Genomic DNA, 18,615 nt, shown 5'->3' with positions numbered 1-18,615 from the left:
AGGACAGCTCTTTAGATAAACATTTTTTTCCTCTCTTCCTTAGGGTTGCCAGGTCTGCTTCCAAAAAATAGTGGACAAGCGGGGGGGGGGGTTAAGTAGTAAAAAAAGTAGACTGTACAGCTTTAGATTACGTACCATTTCATCATAAAGCTTTTGAATAAAAAAAATGTCCACTATTTTGTGAAAAAAAATAGTGAACATAATGTGAAAATAGTGGACTGTCCACTCAAATAGTGGACACCTGGCAACCCTACTCTTCCTTTCAAAAGGGAATGACAGGAAGTGACAATTAGATTGTGTTTAAAACACATCCTTCTCATTGCCTAGAAACAAATGAATATTTGAAATATATTTATATATTTCAAAGCAAAACTAGGATGTTCCATTGAAGACATTATTGATTAATGTAAGTTTGCAAATAATATTATCAGAACATTTGGCTGATTTGCTGTTATTAAATATTTCCACCAGGAATTTTATATAATAGGGATTGTTTTGTATGATCCCTGTTTTGGGAAGACTTGGACAAATAAATCACGGTAGGTATATGTATAAACATTTTCCTCATGTAATGGTTTTTAATTTTTCTATATGAGGAACCTCCTTTTGCAATGGAGAGAGACTGCTCCCCCGCCCCTCCTTGTGGGGTGACACAGGGTTTCATTCCCTCCTTTTCAACATCTATATAAAACTACTGGTAGAGGTCATCTACTGGTATGGGATTTGGTACCAGATGATAAGTGAATATATCTTTTGATTTTGAACCATTCTATCTGTTGAAGAGTTTTAGGAAAATGAAATACTTTCAATTATCTCTCTATGGAGATTCTCAGTTATCCAGGTCATAGTAATCCCAAGTGTGCTTTTTCACGAGGCAACTGGACTTTCTTGTTTTTGACTGAAGACATTATGCTTATCATCCAAGAAGCTTCTTCAGCTCAGAGCTGAAGAAGCTTTCTAGATGAGAAGTGAAACATCTTCAGAGAAAAACAGGAAAGTCCAGTTGCCTCGTGAAAAAGCACCTTTGGGATTTTCAATTATCATACAACTACAGCTGGCATAAGAAAAGTACTGCTTATGGACTTTTATTATTATGTCTGCCATCTTAGTGATACATTATTTCTTCTTTTTATCAAGCAATGTTGAAGGAGATATGTGTGTGTGTGTGTGTGTGTGTGTAAAAATGTCAAGATGGAAATGGTAACACCACATTCAAAGCCTAACCCTTATCTTAACCTTTCTGTGGATGTGACATTGTCACATACCAAAGGGTGAGGCTTCAGTCACACTGCTGCAGTCACCGTCTTGACTTTTTTTGACTTCTGTGGACACCACTGTTTTTACCAATGAAATTTCATTTGCGTATGCCCTAAATTTTTATTCTTCCTTCTGATTTCATGAAAAGGTTTCTATGAGTACAGGTTGAGGTATATGTGTTAACTTTTTCCTACAAAAATTATTTTGTTTATGACATGTTCAGAAGTACAGGTAGTCCTCAACCTGTGACCACAATTGAGCCCAAAATGTATGATTCTAAGTGAGAAATTTGTTAAGTGACTTTGCCCCATTTTATGACTTTTCTTGCTACATTTGTTAAGTGAATCTCTGTAGTTGTTAAATTAGTCACATGGTTGTCAAGTGAATCAGGCTTCCCTATTGACTTTGCTTGTCAGAAGATCACAAAAAGGTGATCATATGATTCTGGGACACTGCAACCATCATAAATGTGAGTCAGTTGTCAAGCATATGAATCACCTGACCATGGGGATGCTGCAACAGTCATAAGTGTGGAAAATGATCATTAGTCACTTTTTTCAGTGCCATTGTAACATTGAACGGTCACTAAATGAACTATTGTAAATTGCGGACTACCTGTACTAAAAAAGAATATATTGGAACATTTACAAGGCAATTATTAAAGAGATACACAGTAAATTGTATGTGTGGCACTATAAAGTTTGTATTGCTATAAGATTTTGGATTGGTTCACAGAAAAAATATTAGGAGGATCACAAGAGTCCTCCAGAGGTCCATCTGGATTACTCCAGGAAGGAGTTCAGGAGAGTTCAGAATTAGTTGTAAAATACATTTTCAAAAGATAATAACTTTCTAGTAACTACAGCAGCCTTTGATTTACCCTTAGAGGTTATAACTCAGTGTGTAATCATAAGAGAAAGACTACAGCACTTTCACAACACCACTTGTTTACAGCTGTAAACAAAAATACAATATGTGAAGCTGAGCAATAGATTGTTTTGGCAGAAATGTTTATCTCTTCTGACTGATCAGGCTTTAGATCAAGCTGAGACAGAAGAAAGAGTGTTACAAATCCATTTATATATTACCATCTGTGCTACAAACTGAACTTGTGGAAACATTTTGCTTATGATTTTAGAGGCCTGCAGCAAGTTCTCATCTATCATCTGTCTGTTATCTGTTTCACCTGCGCTGTACTTGGATCACAGATAAATTAACAATTTCCACAGTATATTTTCTAACTGAAAAGTGAAGTTTTACTGATAAATGTAACAGAGTAATAGGATAACTGTGTTGGGAATATATGCTCGCCATAGTTTATAGATTGTTGTGAAGACAAGTAGTTGTATGAGCTGGCACCTTCCTGCAGCCAGGCAGAGCTTCCCAATGGCCATTGCTGGCTGGTTTTGGATTTGTTTTGTGGTTGTGATGTCATCTGCTTGTAACTTCTACCCTCTGTTAGAGACCTTCTAGTTAGACCAGAGATGTTGGCAGATGAGACAAGAATCCAAAAATGGTAGTTGGCAAGCTGTGCAGGCCTGACAAAGCCAGAGAAAGGAGCTACATGTGCAGTCAACTGCATCCATGATATGCCCATAAACCATAGTGAGCATATCATCTGAATCGGTCCAATGTGTAATTAATGGCCCATCCACACTGTTGTTTCCACTCTCTGCTTGAAATTGACGCGCAGCTTGGCATTCTGAGAATATAACAGAGTGTTCTCTCTAACAGGCCAATCAGAGTGTGCTAAAAAGGGGCATTCAGTCAGTGCTTCATACACTTCAGATATGCCCTGATCTGGTTGGCTGAAACACTCTTGGCCACTTGATCATGGTAAGACTGAGTCAGAGACAGCTTCTTTCTCATCCAAGACTATACAGTCTCCAGGCACTCATAGATATTTTACGTAATATGTATCTTAATTTTGCAGCAGAAAATTATATAAAAACATTTATACATTAGACATTTGTAGATGGCATTTCTGGTTAGAAAACAGCAATTATTTTTAAGGTGGTTTAGATCTTTATGTTTCTAAATTTATGTTTTAGAAATTTAAAAATATTTCTGAATTCTTTTCTTGAAACAAACTTTCATAATATTTAGCAGCACAGAACCATCCCTAAATGAAAGGTAAGTCTACTTAATCAATAGGAAGTCTGCTCAAATGCAAAGGAGCACTTTTAGATCAACATCAAAATGGCAGATATTATCGGATAATTGAAGCCCCACTTCTTTTAATGTGTGATACGTGTTTAAAAGGGATAGGGCTTCCAGCACTCAGTCACATTATCATTTTGATGTTGACCATCACTGTGGACAATTCATTTTATATCTATCTTGTTTTTAATTCTAATTATTATTACAAAATATATAGATGTAAGGAAGCATACCTCATGGTGACCAGCTATTGTAGCAATATGAAGAGCAGTAAGCGCTCCATAACCAACTTGTTGGACATCAGCTCCACTGTGCAGTAAAGCTGTTAAAAGTTCTGCATTGTCCTGAAATTTGGAAAAGTACATAATTATTTAGAAAAATCTTATGGGAAGTTTAGTGGTAGAGCACATGTTTTGTTTGCAGAAAGTTCCAAGCATTTCCAGTAGGTCTGAAAAAGAGACTCCTAAGAGAACCTGGAAAACTACAGCTATTGAGTAGAGATTGCTGTGTTCCAAACAAGTATATTGATACTAGAATTTTCTACACTGGCTGAAGATCACGAGAGCTGAAGTCACAAACATCCAGAGAACAGATTGGCAAAGGCTAGTAAAGATTATTCTGAGCTAGATGGATCAATAATGTGATATTGTCTTAGGTGCCATATTTATGTTATCACACTAATGGAAATTGCCCTTGATTAAAGTTTATCATGGAATGATAACTGAAAAAAAATATCCTCCAGGAAACATGAGAATCAAGCTCATTTGAAATCAGATACAGTTAATTAATGTAATCCTGTTTACCTTATAAGCTGCTAAATGCAGAGCTGTAAATCCATTTCTTGTCAGCCTAGAGGGACGCAGCCCTTTTAGCATAAGGGTCCGAATATGTGTTTTATGTCCTGTGAAATAAATATTGGCCACAGAAGTAATTTAAATATATCAGATACAAGCAGATAAAAGCGCCTATCCTTCAGATTAGTAATATATTTAAATTTAGAAGTCTAATGAAATTACTTGGATACTTCCCTTAAATGCTATATTGGAAAATAAGCTATAGCAATTAAATAATACTTGGGATGAACTTCATTGTGCCTTTTGACTAATAAAATGATATATTCCCATACAATAGATTGTCTATACCCCTTGTAGCTCTTCTGATATGCTCTGGAGGATGAAATGATTCAGAATAGATTCTGAATGTACATATACAGCACTCTTTTGTGGAAGACCAAGGATGATGAAAAAGATCACAACATTTACGAGACATTCTGTCATACATCATTGGATCAGTTCTTCACTACTGATATTATAAAATCTGTAAACTTATTTCTTTATTAAAATCAATACAGTATCAACCCATTTTTATACAGTATTAGTAGAAAACTATGGTTGCTTCTTTTCTATGGTTCTGTTAATTTTGTTGCTGTTCAATTTGTAACTGAGTTTAATGCATCTGGCCCCAAAAATGGCTTTTCTAAATATCATCATCATCATCACCACCACCACCACCACCACCACCATCATCATCATCTAATGGTAATGCTCTCTATTTTGTTATTGTCACCTGATCATTGTGCATGATTAGATCAGATTAGTGCTGAAAATTAACAAATAGTAATAGTTTTGCTGTGATTTATTAAGAACAAGTAAAATACTTAAGCATGGCAACAAGGATGATACTGGCTGAAACACTGTACTTACCACTGCAAATACAACACAGATGCAAAAGAGATAGCCCATTTTCTGTGCGGTAATTTAAATTCACTTTGCTGAAAGCTTCATCAGAACTGAAAGTAAAAAAAAATTCATACATAACTCTAGTTATCATATTTTGTTATGTTTCCATGTATTGAGAAATTTCTAAAAGAGGAGAAAATATGTCATAATTTCTTAAGATATGGGAAACAACATTTTGATTACCGTATTTATGATTTTTGCACCCTAGTTTAGTGTACCCTAGCTTAGTGCATAGCATTAGGATTTTGGGATAGTTTCCTATTTAAGTACTACATGGGTTCAATCCTAGGTAATCTTTTCAAGATCAAACAAGCTTAATCTGCCACCGACTATGACACCGTCAAAGTAACGTGTGCTAAATTCAGTTTGCTCACTTCTGCTGGCTATTACACAAACCTCATTCTGAAAATTCTAGAAATCCATCACATTCCATTTTTCCCAACTTTCTGTTCAAACCTTTCAAGCAATAGAATAAAAGACTGATAAATTCTGAGAATTGTTTATATATCCTGTCACTCTCTTGTTCTTGTCAGAAAAAGACTGCTTTTTTACAGGAAAACAAAATCTTTGTGTAGAAAGCCGGTATGGTCAGGAGGAAAAGTTGGCCTAATGCCAACCCTCCTGAATCTGGGGAAGCATCAAGAAAGACCATGGCTCAATTTACACATGTTGTAAGATGGAGCTCCGTGCAGATCCATCCAGATGGGCAACAGTAATGGAATACTAGGTGTAAAATCAACATTTGAAGGGGCACAGATTGTCTTCCCCTAGTTTATTTTTTGTATATAATTTTTTGATTTACCCAAAATACCAAATTTTGGTATATAATGTTTATACCAAATATATAATGTTTATACCAATTTAAAAAAAAGATAAAAATAAAAAAGCTAATATATATAATCTTCTATATTATTATATAAATAAAAATGTAAATGTTCGTTTGTTCAAAATCTTAAATCTCCGAAAGTTCTTCACCGATTGCTTTGAAATTTTGACACAACGTTGCATTCGAATACGCGTGTGTTTTTATATACCTACTATTATATAGATGTCACACCTGTGACAGGTAAAAACATGCTTTTTTTGAAAAACAGCGCCATCTGTTGGACGTAAAAGCAAACCAGACAATCTCTATATCTGCACAGACAATGGAACAACAAAAAATATTGTATACCCACAAGCATTGTGAAATTAAACATATTACAAACGTGCGCTTTCTCTTTTCTTTCTTTTCCATTTAACCAGACTGAGCAACAGCAACACGTGGCCGGGTACAGCTAGTATAAGATAAGGGAGAAAAAGAAAAAATAATCAAAGAAAAAGGAAAAAGTGTAACAAGCTGAAGAAAAAAGTTGAAGAAAAAAAGAAATGAAAGAAAAAAGATATAAAGGAATGGCTTCTGATATTCTTCACAGTAGTTAAAAGTACAAATATATTTTAACCTCTCTCTACAAAGCTATATCATATTACTCTTCTTTCTATAATCTATCCCAGAGTTTCTCATCCTCAGCAAATTTAAGCTGTGTGAACTTGAACTCCCAGAATTGGAGTGGAGTTGAAATCCACAAACTTAAACCTGCTGAGGTTGAGAAACACTGATCTACAGTATTCTGTCTAATCATCAAAACTATAAATTAAAGTTCTTTTTTTTATTTTTACACAAGAGGCTAAAACATACACTTTCTATACACTTTCCCCAGCCAGTCTTCCTTCTGCACTTTGGGAGGAGAAATTAGCAAGCATTGCTTTTCACTGTTACATAACTGTTTGCCATGTCATTTCAATAAACAAACTGATCAAGATCATGCTTCATGAAAAGTTTTTGTACTTTCTGGAGCTGGATTCCTAGAAACCATAGCTGGTATTGACTACCTTTGCTTAGTAGACAGTATGCCTAAAGAAAGAAAAGCAGAAAGAGATGGCCACACGAGTTTAGCATGACCTCTAACCAGACAGAGTTTAACAAGAAAAATGATAGCAAGAATTTCCACATTCCTCTTAGGGAAGGCTAGAGGACAGATGGAGGATGTGACCCAAGGCTTATTCACGTGGAACTTCTTTTTGCTAACTATTGTTTAAAATCATAGAAGCAGAGAATGCTACTATAGGCCACTAGGTCCTACCCCTTGCTCATCACAAGAATCCAATTTAAAGTAGACCTAGCCTTTATCTGAAAAACATTGAATGTAGGGGAATCCACCACCTCTCTCAATAATTGGTTTCACTGTCAATGGCTATTATTGTTAGGAAGCCTTTTTCTTTTAACATTTAATACAACACTCCCTTCTTGTAAAATCATTATTCTTTGTCCTAGGCTCTGGAAATAGAGGGACCAGGTCTTGACCAACATCCTTTCAGGTATTTGAAGACTCCTATCATATCCTGTTCTCCCTGCATCATTTTTTTTAAGTTAAAACGTATTTACCTCCTTCACTCTCTCTTCATAGGACTTATTTTCTAGTTACCCAATTATCCTTGTTGGCCTTCTCTAAGCTTATCCCAGTTTCTCTGAATCCTTCTTTAAATGTTGTGCCCAGAACAGGACATAGTACTTGAGGTGGGGACAGTCCAAAACAGAATAAATAGCAAGTTTCTTCCAGTGATTTGTAAAATATGCTTCTTTGTCTTAAACTTCCATTCTTTTGTTGTGGGGTTTGCCTTCAATTCCTGGTGTCAGGAATCCTGACCCACACTTTTCCCAGGGAAGAAAAGCAATGATCAGATGAATTACTAGATCCTGAGAGACACCTTTGCCACATCTGCAATTTTTCCCATGGATAGGCTTCTTTCCTTTTTACATTGTGAAGTGCTTCTTTTCTTCCTTCTGTGAGGCTAACCCATTTTACTGCTTGACTGTCTTAAAATCTTAATAAAGGTTAATAAAATTTTCAAGGGAAACAGGGAACAAAGAATGCTTTTTAAAAATCATAACATTATTTTGCATCTTGCTTGTGAAAAGGATGATCCGTTTCTAAAAAATATTATCTAGAAACATTGGTAGACATTTCTGTGATTTTCTATTAATCTGAAGCATAATGATTCCATTATATAGGCATAATTTAAAAAAATCATTTTAAACAATACCTATCCTTAAGAAAGAAATGCTATTTTCTCCATTTCCCCCCCTCACTTTCTGTACAATTACACTACACAACTACCGGTATGCTGGCAATTTCTACAGCCACTGAATATTAGGTATGCATTAAAAAATTCTAAGCCCAATTTATTTTTTTAATTTTCTTCTACTGCTATTGAACTAGTACGTTTTTATACAGCCTAAGGATTCCATGGTGATTCCTAAAGAAGTATATGTATGAAGTGAATAATTAAAAGGAAAGCATTATTAATAATGTGCTTCTAATATTATGATCTTCACATAGGATATGTAGATATGCGATCTTATTAAAAACTGATCTGCAGCAGTAGTACCTGTTACACACAGGTTTTAGTAAAAATGCAGAATAGCTAAAATGTTACAGAATCAGCAGTTTTATGATTCATTAACTATAGTCATTTACCTCCTATTACAATTGCATGTTAGAGAAACAAAACAGCATTCATTAATGAAAATATAGTTAGAAAAATTAGCAACAAACTAAATATATAAACCAAACTTCACCAAGATCTTTAATTGGTAAATACATGCAAGTAGCACTTTTTATTTAGAGCTACTTTCACTGGACATTCCCTCTCCTCCATATTCTCCATTGATTTAAGAGTGGGTTCCTATAGAAAAATAAACAATAAATTAAAATAATAATGAGCTTTTATTAGAAGGCTAAGTATGAAAATGTGTTCTAAAACTGGATTATAAAAGGGGCCTGGTTTGCAACATGTCCCAAATTGTTTTGTGGTTGACAAATAAGTTGTGGAAAAGTTTTGAACCAATTTCCTTTTTCCTTACATCAGAAAGAAAAACACAATCAATTCAGCAATACATTTGTGTGTGTGTCAGTTTTAAATATTTTTTCCTTAAGCATATGATGCTTTTCTGACTATTCAAGGGTATAATCTTAAAACTGCATTGTAATTAGAAAGATAGAAATTTTGTGATGAATGATTTTTATCTAAGAGCTTTTTCCCAGGGCCGGTTTGAAGTCCTATCCAGGCCTATTTGAGTAAGCCAAAACCACTATAGAAGCGCAGTAATGGCAAATTTTCTGGGTTTGGCATGTCAAAAATTCAGAAATTGAGAACCTGATTGTGCTGGCATGTCACACCTCCAATCTCCGAACCAAAGGGAAGCAATTCTCTATCTCCCTCACCACCACCTTCAGGCCACTCTGAACAGTGGCAATCTGTGAAGCAACTAGGATGGGACTGAACAGCAATAGCAACAGCACTTGGTCTTATATACCTCTTCATAGTGCTTTACAGCCTTCTCTAAGCAATTTACGGAGTCAGCATATTGCCCCCAACAATCTGGGTCATCATTTTACCAACCTCAAAAGGAGAGAAGGCAGAGTCAACCTTGAGCTGGTCAGAATCTAACTGCTGGCAGCTGGCAGAATTAGGCTGCAATACTGCATTCTAACCACTGCGTCACCACTAAAAAAAAAAGGCCTCGACTTCAGCGATAGCCTCACTGCTATCATCAGAAAAGCTATCATCAGAAAAGTGCACAAGCAATACTGGCAGTTTATTATAGCAGGGGTCGCCAGGGCTTTTTTTTGTCATAGAACGCCCAGAACGGAGTTCCGGCACCTTTTTTGGATGGAACCTTGTAGGGTAGGCAAGGCGGGTTGTATGATGTGTGTGAGTTCTGGCACCTTTTTTTTTTTTTTTACAAAAAAAGCACTGTCGGAAACTATGGCAACTTTACGATCTATAGACTTCAATTCCCAGAATTCCTGAGTCAGCATGGAACCAGCACTCAGAACCCCTCTCTGAGGGAGATAGGTGGTTAAGAAGTGTGAAATATAAATAAAAAACATTACTTAAGGGACAGTGCTACTATAACATCCTAAAAAATAATCACAAGCAACATATGCTGTGCTTCATACTGGGTACAAGGTCCAATTCTAAGAACTGGCAGCCCTGTCAAACTATTCTGTGCTACTATACCAAGGGTAGGCAACCTTGGCTCTTTTATGACTTGTGGACTTCAATTCATAGAATTCCTGAGTCAGCATGACTGACCCCGGAATTCTGGGAGTTGAAGTTCACAAGTCATAAAAGAGCCAAGGTTGCCTACCCCTGTACTATACAGAGTGACTATCCAGTTTCATATATTTTCCTACAACTTTAACTGAAAGGAGGAGAATTTGAAAATCAATAAAGCATGAATCCCAGCTTTATATCACATTACATTAATTTTAATAGCCCTTAGCTAAGCAAAACAAATCTGCAGTAGCCTCACTAGAAAGAGCATCTAGAAGTATCTATGTTCCTTCCTTCCTTCGTCTCTCCCTTCCTTCCTTCCTTCCTTCCTTCCTTCCTTCCTTCCTTCCTTCCTTCCTTCCTTCCTTCCTTCCTTCCTTCCTTCCTTCCTCAAATAATGAGGGATGGAGCCACATGATGGTATGGGATGACAATGGAATCCATGCATTTACAGACCATTTAATATAAATAATTATAGAATTGCTCTGTGAAGGCTTTTTATTCTAAAAGGTGACTTAGAGTTCACTAATAAATAAAGTGAAATTCGGGATAATGTCTACTCAGCACTTCCTCCTTGATAAGAAAAGGTCTGTGCCCTTGCCCTTAGATGTCATCCTTTATTACTAAAGTTATAGCCTATATTACTGTACTCATCCAGTTCTGTTGTGATGGCTACCTCATTTCTTCACCCTCACTCCCACGGTGTGCACAATAAACTTGTAGCAACCAGGAAAACACAATGAGAAATGATGAGGTTGTGAAACATTCAGATTTTTATTCAAACTAAAGACTAACATTTGCTCTTGCCTCTGTTGGACCCTGCTCTTATATCTTAAGAAAAGCTTAGCATACAAAAATGGGTTGGAAACAAATGATATTGTTTAGCATGACAGTTCTGGAGCCAGTGTCACTATGACTAACATGCTAAAATGATTAGTTTGGCTGCATTTGCTAAATGGAAACTTTTCTTGTACATTATTGTGCTATAAACCCATATATTATAGTCACTTTAAAAAACTTTATAGATTTTATTCTCCGCTGCCTTTTTTTCTACAAAAATATTGTTCAACTTGCATAGAAAATTTCATTTTTCATTTATGTATAATTTATTTTTTTCAGGCTCATCTTGATTAAGACTTGATTAAATATTTACCCCTCTAGCTATTACTTGAGTTTTCTTAAAATAAACAACAGCATTGAAGGTTGAAGGTGTATTTAAATGATTTAAATGATTCCCACTATTACCAGTAAAGTCACTGGCAAATGGACTAGATGGAGTGAATTGATATTGTCAAAAGATAATAGTTATGTTTCTGTTTTCATCATCATCACCATCATTATCATCATATCACATCTTTGTACAGGGCCAAAGTTTTTCTTTCATAAACACACATTTGCTCATTCAAGATTCTTTTTCCTTTCTGCTTTCAGGATTAAGATTGGTTACTTTACACATGTTCCCTCTCTACCCTTGAAACATGCATCTTTCAACAAAGTCTAACTCCCTAATCTCTGGCCTTAATTGAACATATTTCAAATAATTGAGATCCTGCCACTGGCCACAATGAGATCACAGCACAAATTTAGATGTGTCAACACTAAGCCCCCTGAGTTCAACAAAACTTAATCCAAGTGAGTGCATATAAATTCCATTTAGCACTATGCAGCTCTTTAAAAGAATAACAGAGTTGGAAGGGACTTTGGAAGTCTTCTACTCTAACCCCCTACTCAAGCAGGAAACCCTATACTGTTTCAGACAAATGATTGTCCAATCTCTTCTTAAAAACCTCCAGTGTTGTAGCATCCACAACTTCTGGAAGCAAGTCATTCCATTGATTAATTGTTCTAACTGTCAGGAAATTTCTTTTTAGTTCTAGATTGGTTCTTTCCTTGATTAGAGTCTATCCATTGCTTCTTGTTTTGCAATCAGGTACCTTAGAGCAGTGGTTCTCAACCTTTTTAATGCCGTGACCCCAACCGGTCATAAGTCAAGGACTAAATCGGTCGTACGTCGAGGACTAAACCGGTCGTAAGTTGAGGACTACCCAACCGGTCGTAAGTCGAGGACTTTCCCTGCCCAGGAGCGCCGCACATGTGTGGTTCCGCCCCCTGCACCGGCCAAGGCGTAGCTGGCAAGCGGCAGAGACGGAGCAGGCCGACCACCAGCTGGCCCAGCTCAAGGGAGGTAAGGCACCCACCAGAAAAGGGGAAAAAAATGGCAGACAGCCTTGCTTGGCGACCCCCGTGAAATGGTCGATCGACCCCAAATGGGGTCACGACCCATAGGTGGAGAACCGCTGCCTTAGAGAATACACTGCCCCCCTCTTCTTTGTGGCAGCCCCTTAGATATTGGAACACTGCTATCATGTCACCTATGATTATGTCACATACAATATAAAATATATGATATATAAATGATGTCATACTATCATTTAAATTCATTCCAATAATGTACTTCCAAATGCACAAACACATTGCAAAGATGGAAGATGCTACTCAGAGACTGACTGTAAACGGAGTCCAATATTTGTCTTCCTAAACTCAACCATTCCTTTCATGCACAGAAGAAAGCTAAACTAAGGTCCATTCTGTCTTCTTTCCTGCACAACACTGTCATTTTATAGAAACATGTTGATCCTTTCTATAGAGCTACAAACATTTAGCAGTCAGTTTTCTGACATCCAAGTAGCATCTTTACTGTAAAGCAATGAAATTAAGACAAACATTCAGTCTTTTTAATGCCTCTTATTGCTTCAGTCCAATTAGCCTTATGCACATAATACAGATAGTCTTCAACTTACAACAGTTTGTTTAGTAACAGTTAAAACTTATGATGACAATGAAAAAGTGACTTATGACCATTTTTCACACTTATGACTGTTGCAGCACCCCTATGGTCACATGATCAAAATTCAGATACCTGGCAACTGACTCATATTTATGACCATTGCAGTATCCTGAGGTCATGTGATCCCATTTTGTGACTTTCTAGACTAGCAAATTCAATGGAGAAGATAAATTCATTTAACAGCCATGTTACTAATTTAACAACTGTAGCGATACACTTAACAACTGGGGTAAGAAATGTCATAAAATGGGGCCAAAATTCACTTAACAAATGTATCACTTAGCAGCAGAAATTTTGGGCTCAATTGTGGTCCTAAGTCAAGGAGTACCTGTACAGTTTCAGGAATAGCAAAAGAAAATGGGGGGGGGGGCATGAGGCTCAACCGCACAACAATTCTGCTCCCCAAAATATTGTGGGCCCAGGTTGAAAGGCAGATGAACATATAAGTTAAGCTTCACAATGATTAAACAATGTTTTGAAAGACTACACTGGAAGTTACTGCTACTACCCAGCACATCCAATAATTTTCTGCTGATGAGTAGCATAGATTTCCTGCCAAAAATAATCCACAAATACACACAATGAAGACAGCTCAGGTCATAGCAAAAGTCAAACTAATTAATTTTCTCTCTGAGGTCCCTTCCTTTTCAATATGCAGCATTTAGCTATATAGCGAAGCCTCGTGTTCCATGGACTTGCATGTAAATACACTGCAATTTTTTTTAAAAAACTGCTCAAATCCACAAATAAATCATCAACCAAAACTTGAATAAAACATAAATGGCAAACAATATGAAAAGCGGGTTTCCTATTTTGAGGAAAATGGAAAAGAGAAAACTCAAGATGCCTTGTAGTTATAACTGGAGGGAAACATATGATCTGAAGAGGAACCAGCTAAAATTATTATTCCGCCCAGAACTTTTAACCCCTTATCTTTAGATGAGCCACGTCCATCTAGGCCAGGGGTCTTCAAAATTGGCCCTTTTATGACTTGTGGACTTCAACTCCCAGAATTCCTCAGCCAGCATGCCTGACTGAGGAATTCTGGGAGTTGAAGTCCACAAGTGATAAAAGGGCCAAATTTGAAGATCCCTGATCTAGGTGGACAAGCTCTTTGGAAACAAAACAAATGGGATAGCTTTCCACCATCTACTATGACATCTATGGAATTTCTAAAAGCCAAAGAAATTACAGTAAATTGATTAATACAGTAATAATCCTGTGCAGTCCCAGATCTCGAATTTGCATATATAAAGGACAAAAAGCCAAGAATTACATACAAATGTTAAAAGCCTCAATAAGGACAGCAAACAAATTTAATAAATAAATGAAATAAAAACAAATGTTTGTGAGAGAAGTATCTGTGTGAAGGAGAGAAAGTCTATCTGTTGAGTACATATCAATTCTTGCTCATTACAGAAGGTCCTCGACTTATGACCATTTAAATGACCATTTGAAATTACAACAGACTTGACCAGGGCTACTTCCAACCCAGATTCAAAGTTCCAATGGCAGCTGCACCCAGTGGTCACGTGATTACATTTTGGGTGCTTGGCAACTGGCCCACATTTATGGCCTTTGCAGGGTCCCGTGGTCCCGTAACCATGATTTAAATTTTTTTTCTGGAAAGTGGCATTTACTTCCGGTTTCCAGAAAAAACATCCATTGTGGAAAATGAATTTGTTTAACGATTGTGGCATTCGCTTAATGCTCACAGCAATTCACTTACCAATCACTGCCAAAAGGAAGTCAAATTTGTTGTGGTTACGTGGTGAATTGCATAATGACTGGCACAATTTACAACCATAATTTTAGGCTCAATTACAGTGATTAGTTGATGACAGTGGTGGGATTCAGCCAGTTCGCACCAATTCAGCAGAACTGGTAGCTAATATTTTGTTGCCCAGGCTCAGAACCGACTTCTGGAAGTGGCATCCACACAGAGAACTGGTTGTTCACATATTTGAATCCCACCACTGGTTGAGGACTATGGTATGGTATTATGTAGTATGAGGTACAATTAAACAAAACAAGCATCAGATCCTATTTTCTTTATCTAGTTTAGCTTTCTAAGAGTAATTTAATGGCCTCCTTAAACCAAACAATACATGACTATGGAAGTTAAAAACAAATCTGATTCACTGTTGTCCTTATACGATTTAATAAGCAACTTTCAGAGAATTGTTTACCTGAAAACATGCCTCAGCTCTGTAAGCTCCTTTTCTTTGATTAACAGGTCATCTTCTAATCTTTCAATGATTATAGCATATGCTTCACTAATTTTTTTCTTCCACTCATCTATAGTTAAAAAGAGAAAGGTATACAAATCTTGACTGAAACACCTTCGGTTATCTAAAATCATAATTTTATGTCAAAAATCCCTGAGTGAGCTCCTTTAAATATATCACAGTTTTCTCTTCCAGGTCAAGAAATATGTATCAATATTTATTTACTCAAAGAATTGTATTTGAGAAATAAATCATTTAGTTATATAATAATAGCTCGTTATAAGTTTATATGAATACTGAAAGCCCAAAGCATAGATTTTTAAAAAGTTGTACTGTTTCGTGCTGCTTGACATTTATAAAATCTCAGCTAAATCAGTATCATCCTGACTCTGCTATCCTTTCAGCTGAAAGAAAAGCCTTCTTTCTGAGTCATGCCATTCTTCACTTAGACTATCAACAATAAATACCTGGCATTTGAACCAAGGAGCAAATTAAACGGAATGATTGATAATACAATCTTTTTTTTTTGTTTTTTTAAAAAAGCAAAAGAAATTACCAGTACAAGTTTGCGTTGGTCTAGATTTATAATTTCCCATTTATCCAATGTCTCTTCTTTGTTTCAAGAAAGTTCTTGTGCTAAGTAATGTGACTCCTTTTCAAGATCACTGACAATCCCACTAAGGGGAAAAGAAAAAAAAAAGAAAGCACTTTGATAGTCTTGTGCCTAAAAATAAACCGAGTGCCAAACACAATGTCATGCTACAATGGCCCAGAGGAAAGGAGGGAATATGCTATCAAGTTTCAAACAAAACAATAAAAAGGTATTTATATGTGCTGATAAAATAAACTGCTCCAGCTGAAATTACTATCTTTATGTCTCTATTAAATGCATACATCTGCCAATATGAATCAGCTTCTAATCAGAAATGGAAATGTATGGCGAAACAGCTTTCACAAACTCAGTACATAAGGTAAGCCAGGAGGAGATAAATTTCAGGCTTGATGATTCTAACTTTTTTTTTAATGAGTTTTCAAAAATTTAGAAAAATAAGTCAAGTGCAAAGCAAAGGCTTCAGTGGAGAGAAACATACACTAATCTTTGAACAATAAAGTATTTGCTCAGTATTATCTTATGAAATAATGTAATAATGGTTATAACTAATCCATGCTTGGGTTTTCTCCTACCATTGTTTTTCAACCACCTAATTTCAAGGACAAAAGTTTTAATTGCTTCTATCCTCACATTGCTTGGAGACAGAAAACCTTATTCTACTGAGAATTTCCAAGAGATGTATCAATACAGTAAAGCTAATTTCTCCCTAACCTGATGTAAACACTCTTGATGGTAATATTATGAATGTGGACAAGGGTGTTTGCAGGGAGTGTTTTAAAAAAATGAAGATGACAGCCATAATAGTGAGATCAAAGCTCCAACTTTTTTTTAGAATTGTGTCCTTGGTGTTGATCACACAGATCGTGTCCTGGGCACCATCTTCACTTTTTTTTTTTTTTACTACACCTGAATAAGGATGCTTTCATGAAATCATCAAATGTGAGTATATTCCTCCAGTCTTCTAAACATCACATTTCTAAGAAAAAACTAACCTTCAACTTCCTCTGTCTGGTAAGAAGATTTAGCAAATCTTGATCAGACTTGATGCATTTTGTGAATATAAGACCTTATAAGTTGCCTGGCCAGGTTCAAAGTAGACTAGATGTGGGTAGACCGTGATAGAATTTAGAGGGGGAAAAAATCAATTTTACTAACTTTGAAGTTATTTTTTTCAGGCATTGCATTATGTTTTTACTGAGAAACAGAGAGAGTCCTGTTACCTAATTACCTTCCAAGAAGATGTCCAGCTAGGAAGAATGTCAGGGTATGGAAAGGATATTCTGAATATTACTGCCACTCTAGGTCATATGATGGAGAAGAGGGACAGACTTATAAGAGAGAAATTAGCAACATTCACAACCACTGCCTAACTCACTGTTTCTCAAACTTGGCAATTTTAAGATGCATGGACTTCAACTCCCAGAATTCCCAGCCAGCATGTTTGCAAATGTCTATGGAGATTCTCAGTCATCCAAGTCATGGTTGTCCCCAAAGTGTTTTTTTCAAAAGGCAACTGGACTTTGTTTTTCCTTGAGGACATGATTGAATGATGAGGATGGAAGGATTTATATTCCTTGTAATTGTCTGCTCATTAGCATTTTTTCTGAGAGTCATTGAGGCCACGTGAAGGTTTATCTGTGTCCTCAGGATCACCTGAATAATGCAAATGGCTGTGATTAAGAGGTCAGAGGTGAAGAAGCTTCTTGGATGAGGAGTGAAATGTCCTCAAGGAAAAGTGAAGTCCAGTTGCCTTTGAAACAGCACTTTTGGGACATGTTTGCAAAGTTGCTAAGACTGAGAAACATTGGTAATTGATCCATAGGATGTTGTGTGATTTTTTTTTCTGAAATTCTTTTCTCTGCAGAGCCTGAGAATCCAGCCCATATTCAGATTCCATGGGGAGGGGGAGAGTTGCCAGCTTGCTTACATTCCCCCACCCCAAACACACATACACTAAATTCTGTTCTTTTTTTTTGCAATATTGCTCTTCTAATGAATAGGCAGGCAGACAATTCCAAGTCCCTTTTCCTCATTTCCGCTGTTAGTCAGACAAAGACTAGTCCTGCTTTCCGGTGTTAAGTACAATAGAATTCTTACATGAAAGTAAAAAAAAACCACCATGTTGTATGATCAAGCATGTGTCTCTCAGGAAAGAAGCCTTTTAAAGGTTAAACAAACCTCTTGTGTTTAAAAAAGGTAGTACAATCCCCAATAACACATTTCTGAGAGGAAAGAAAGGATAAATGCTAGCTTATTCTTGCTTGTGGCTAGCATTTGTCTTGCTGTAGTCTCCCTGGGATAAAAACCCAAGATGCACTCTGACAAATATTTAGCCTTCTAACATTTGTTTAAATATCAAAACAGAAGCTACAACCTGCCCCTCCTCCCCTGTAATTCAAGGGATCAGTACTGTAAGAAGAACAATTCATTTTTTCTTTCGTTATCCAAAGTTTAAAAAAAATAAGCTTTGAATAACACAAAGAGAGGAGAGAAGAGAAGAGAAGAGAAGAGAAGAGAAGAGAAGAGAAGAGTTCTCAATTGAGAATTAATCTTTGCTATGGCTTTACATGACTATAATTATGTAGGTAATCAACTAAACAGATTGCCCAGATTAGAATCATTCACCCTATTGGATTATTTCATAATGAATATCTTCTTTGTAAAGAACTG

General features: G+C 36.3%; 1 protein-coding gene across 1 annotated transcript in view; it reads right to left on the bottom strand.

Annotated features, from left to right (window-relative positions):
- Positions 1-15,928, bottom strand: part of LOC107285059 (serine/threonine-protein kinase TNNI3K) — a 184,219-nt gene extending 168,291 nt beyond the window's left edge. The window contains exons 1-5 of the mRNA XM_029283589.1: positions 15,889-15,928; positions 15,294-15,402; positions 5,121-5,206; positions 4,221-4,318; positions 3,651-3,761 (exon numbers count right to left, since the gene is read on the bottom strand). Coding sequence (XP_029139422.1) covers positions 3,651-3,761; positions 4,221-4,318; positions 5,121-5,206; positions 15,294-15,402; positions 15,889-15,928 — 444 coding nt within the window. The remainder of the gene's footprint in view (positions 1-3,650; positions 3,762-4,220; positions 4,319-5,120; positions 5,207-15,293; positions 15,403-15,888) is intronic.
- Between the last annotated feature and the right edge of the window lie 2,687 nt (positions 15,929-18,615).

The sequence above is a fragment of the Protobothrops mucrosquamatus genome, unplaced genomic scaffold, assembly GCF_001527695.2.
Source record: "Protobothrops mucrosquamatus isolate PMUCROS unplaced genomic scaffold, P.Mucros_1.0 scaffold142, whole genome shotgun sequence".
NCBI classification, from domain to species: domain Eukaryota; kingdom Metazoa; phylum Chordata; class Lepidosauria; order Squamata; family Viperidae; genus Protobothrops; species Protobothrops mucrosquamatus.
The sequence above is the reverse complement of the archived record's forward strand: the minus strand, read 5'-3'. Positions and strand labels throughout refer to the sequence as shown.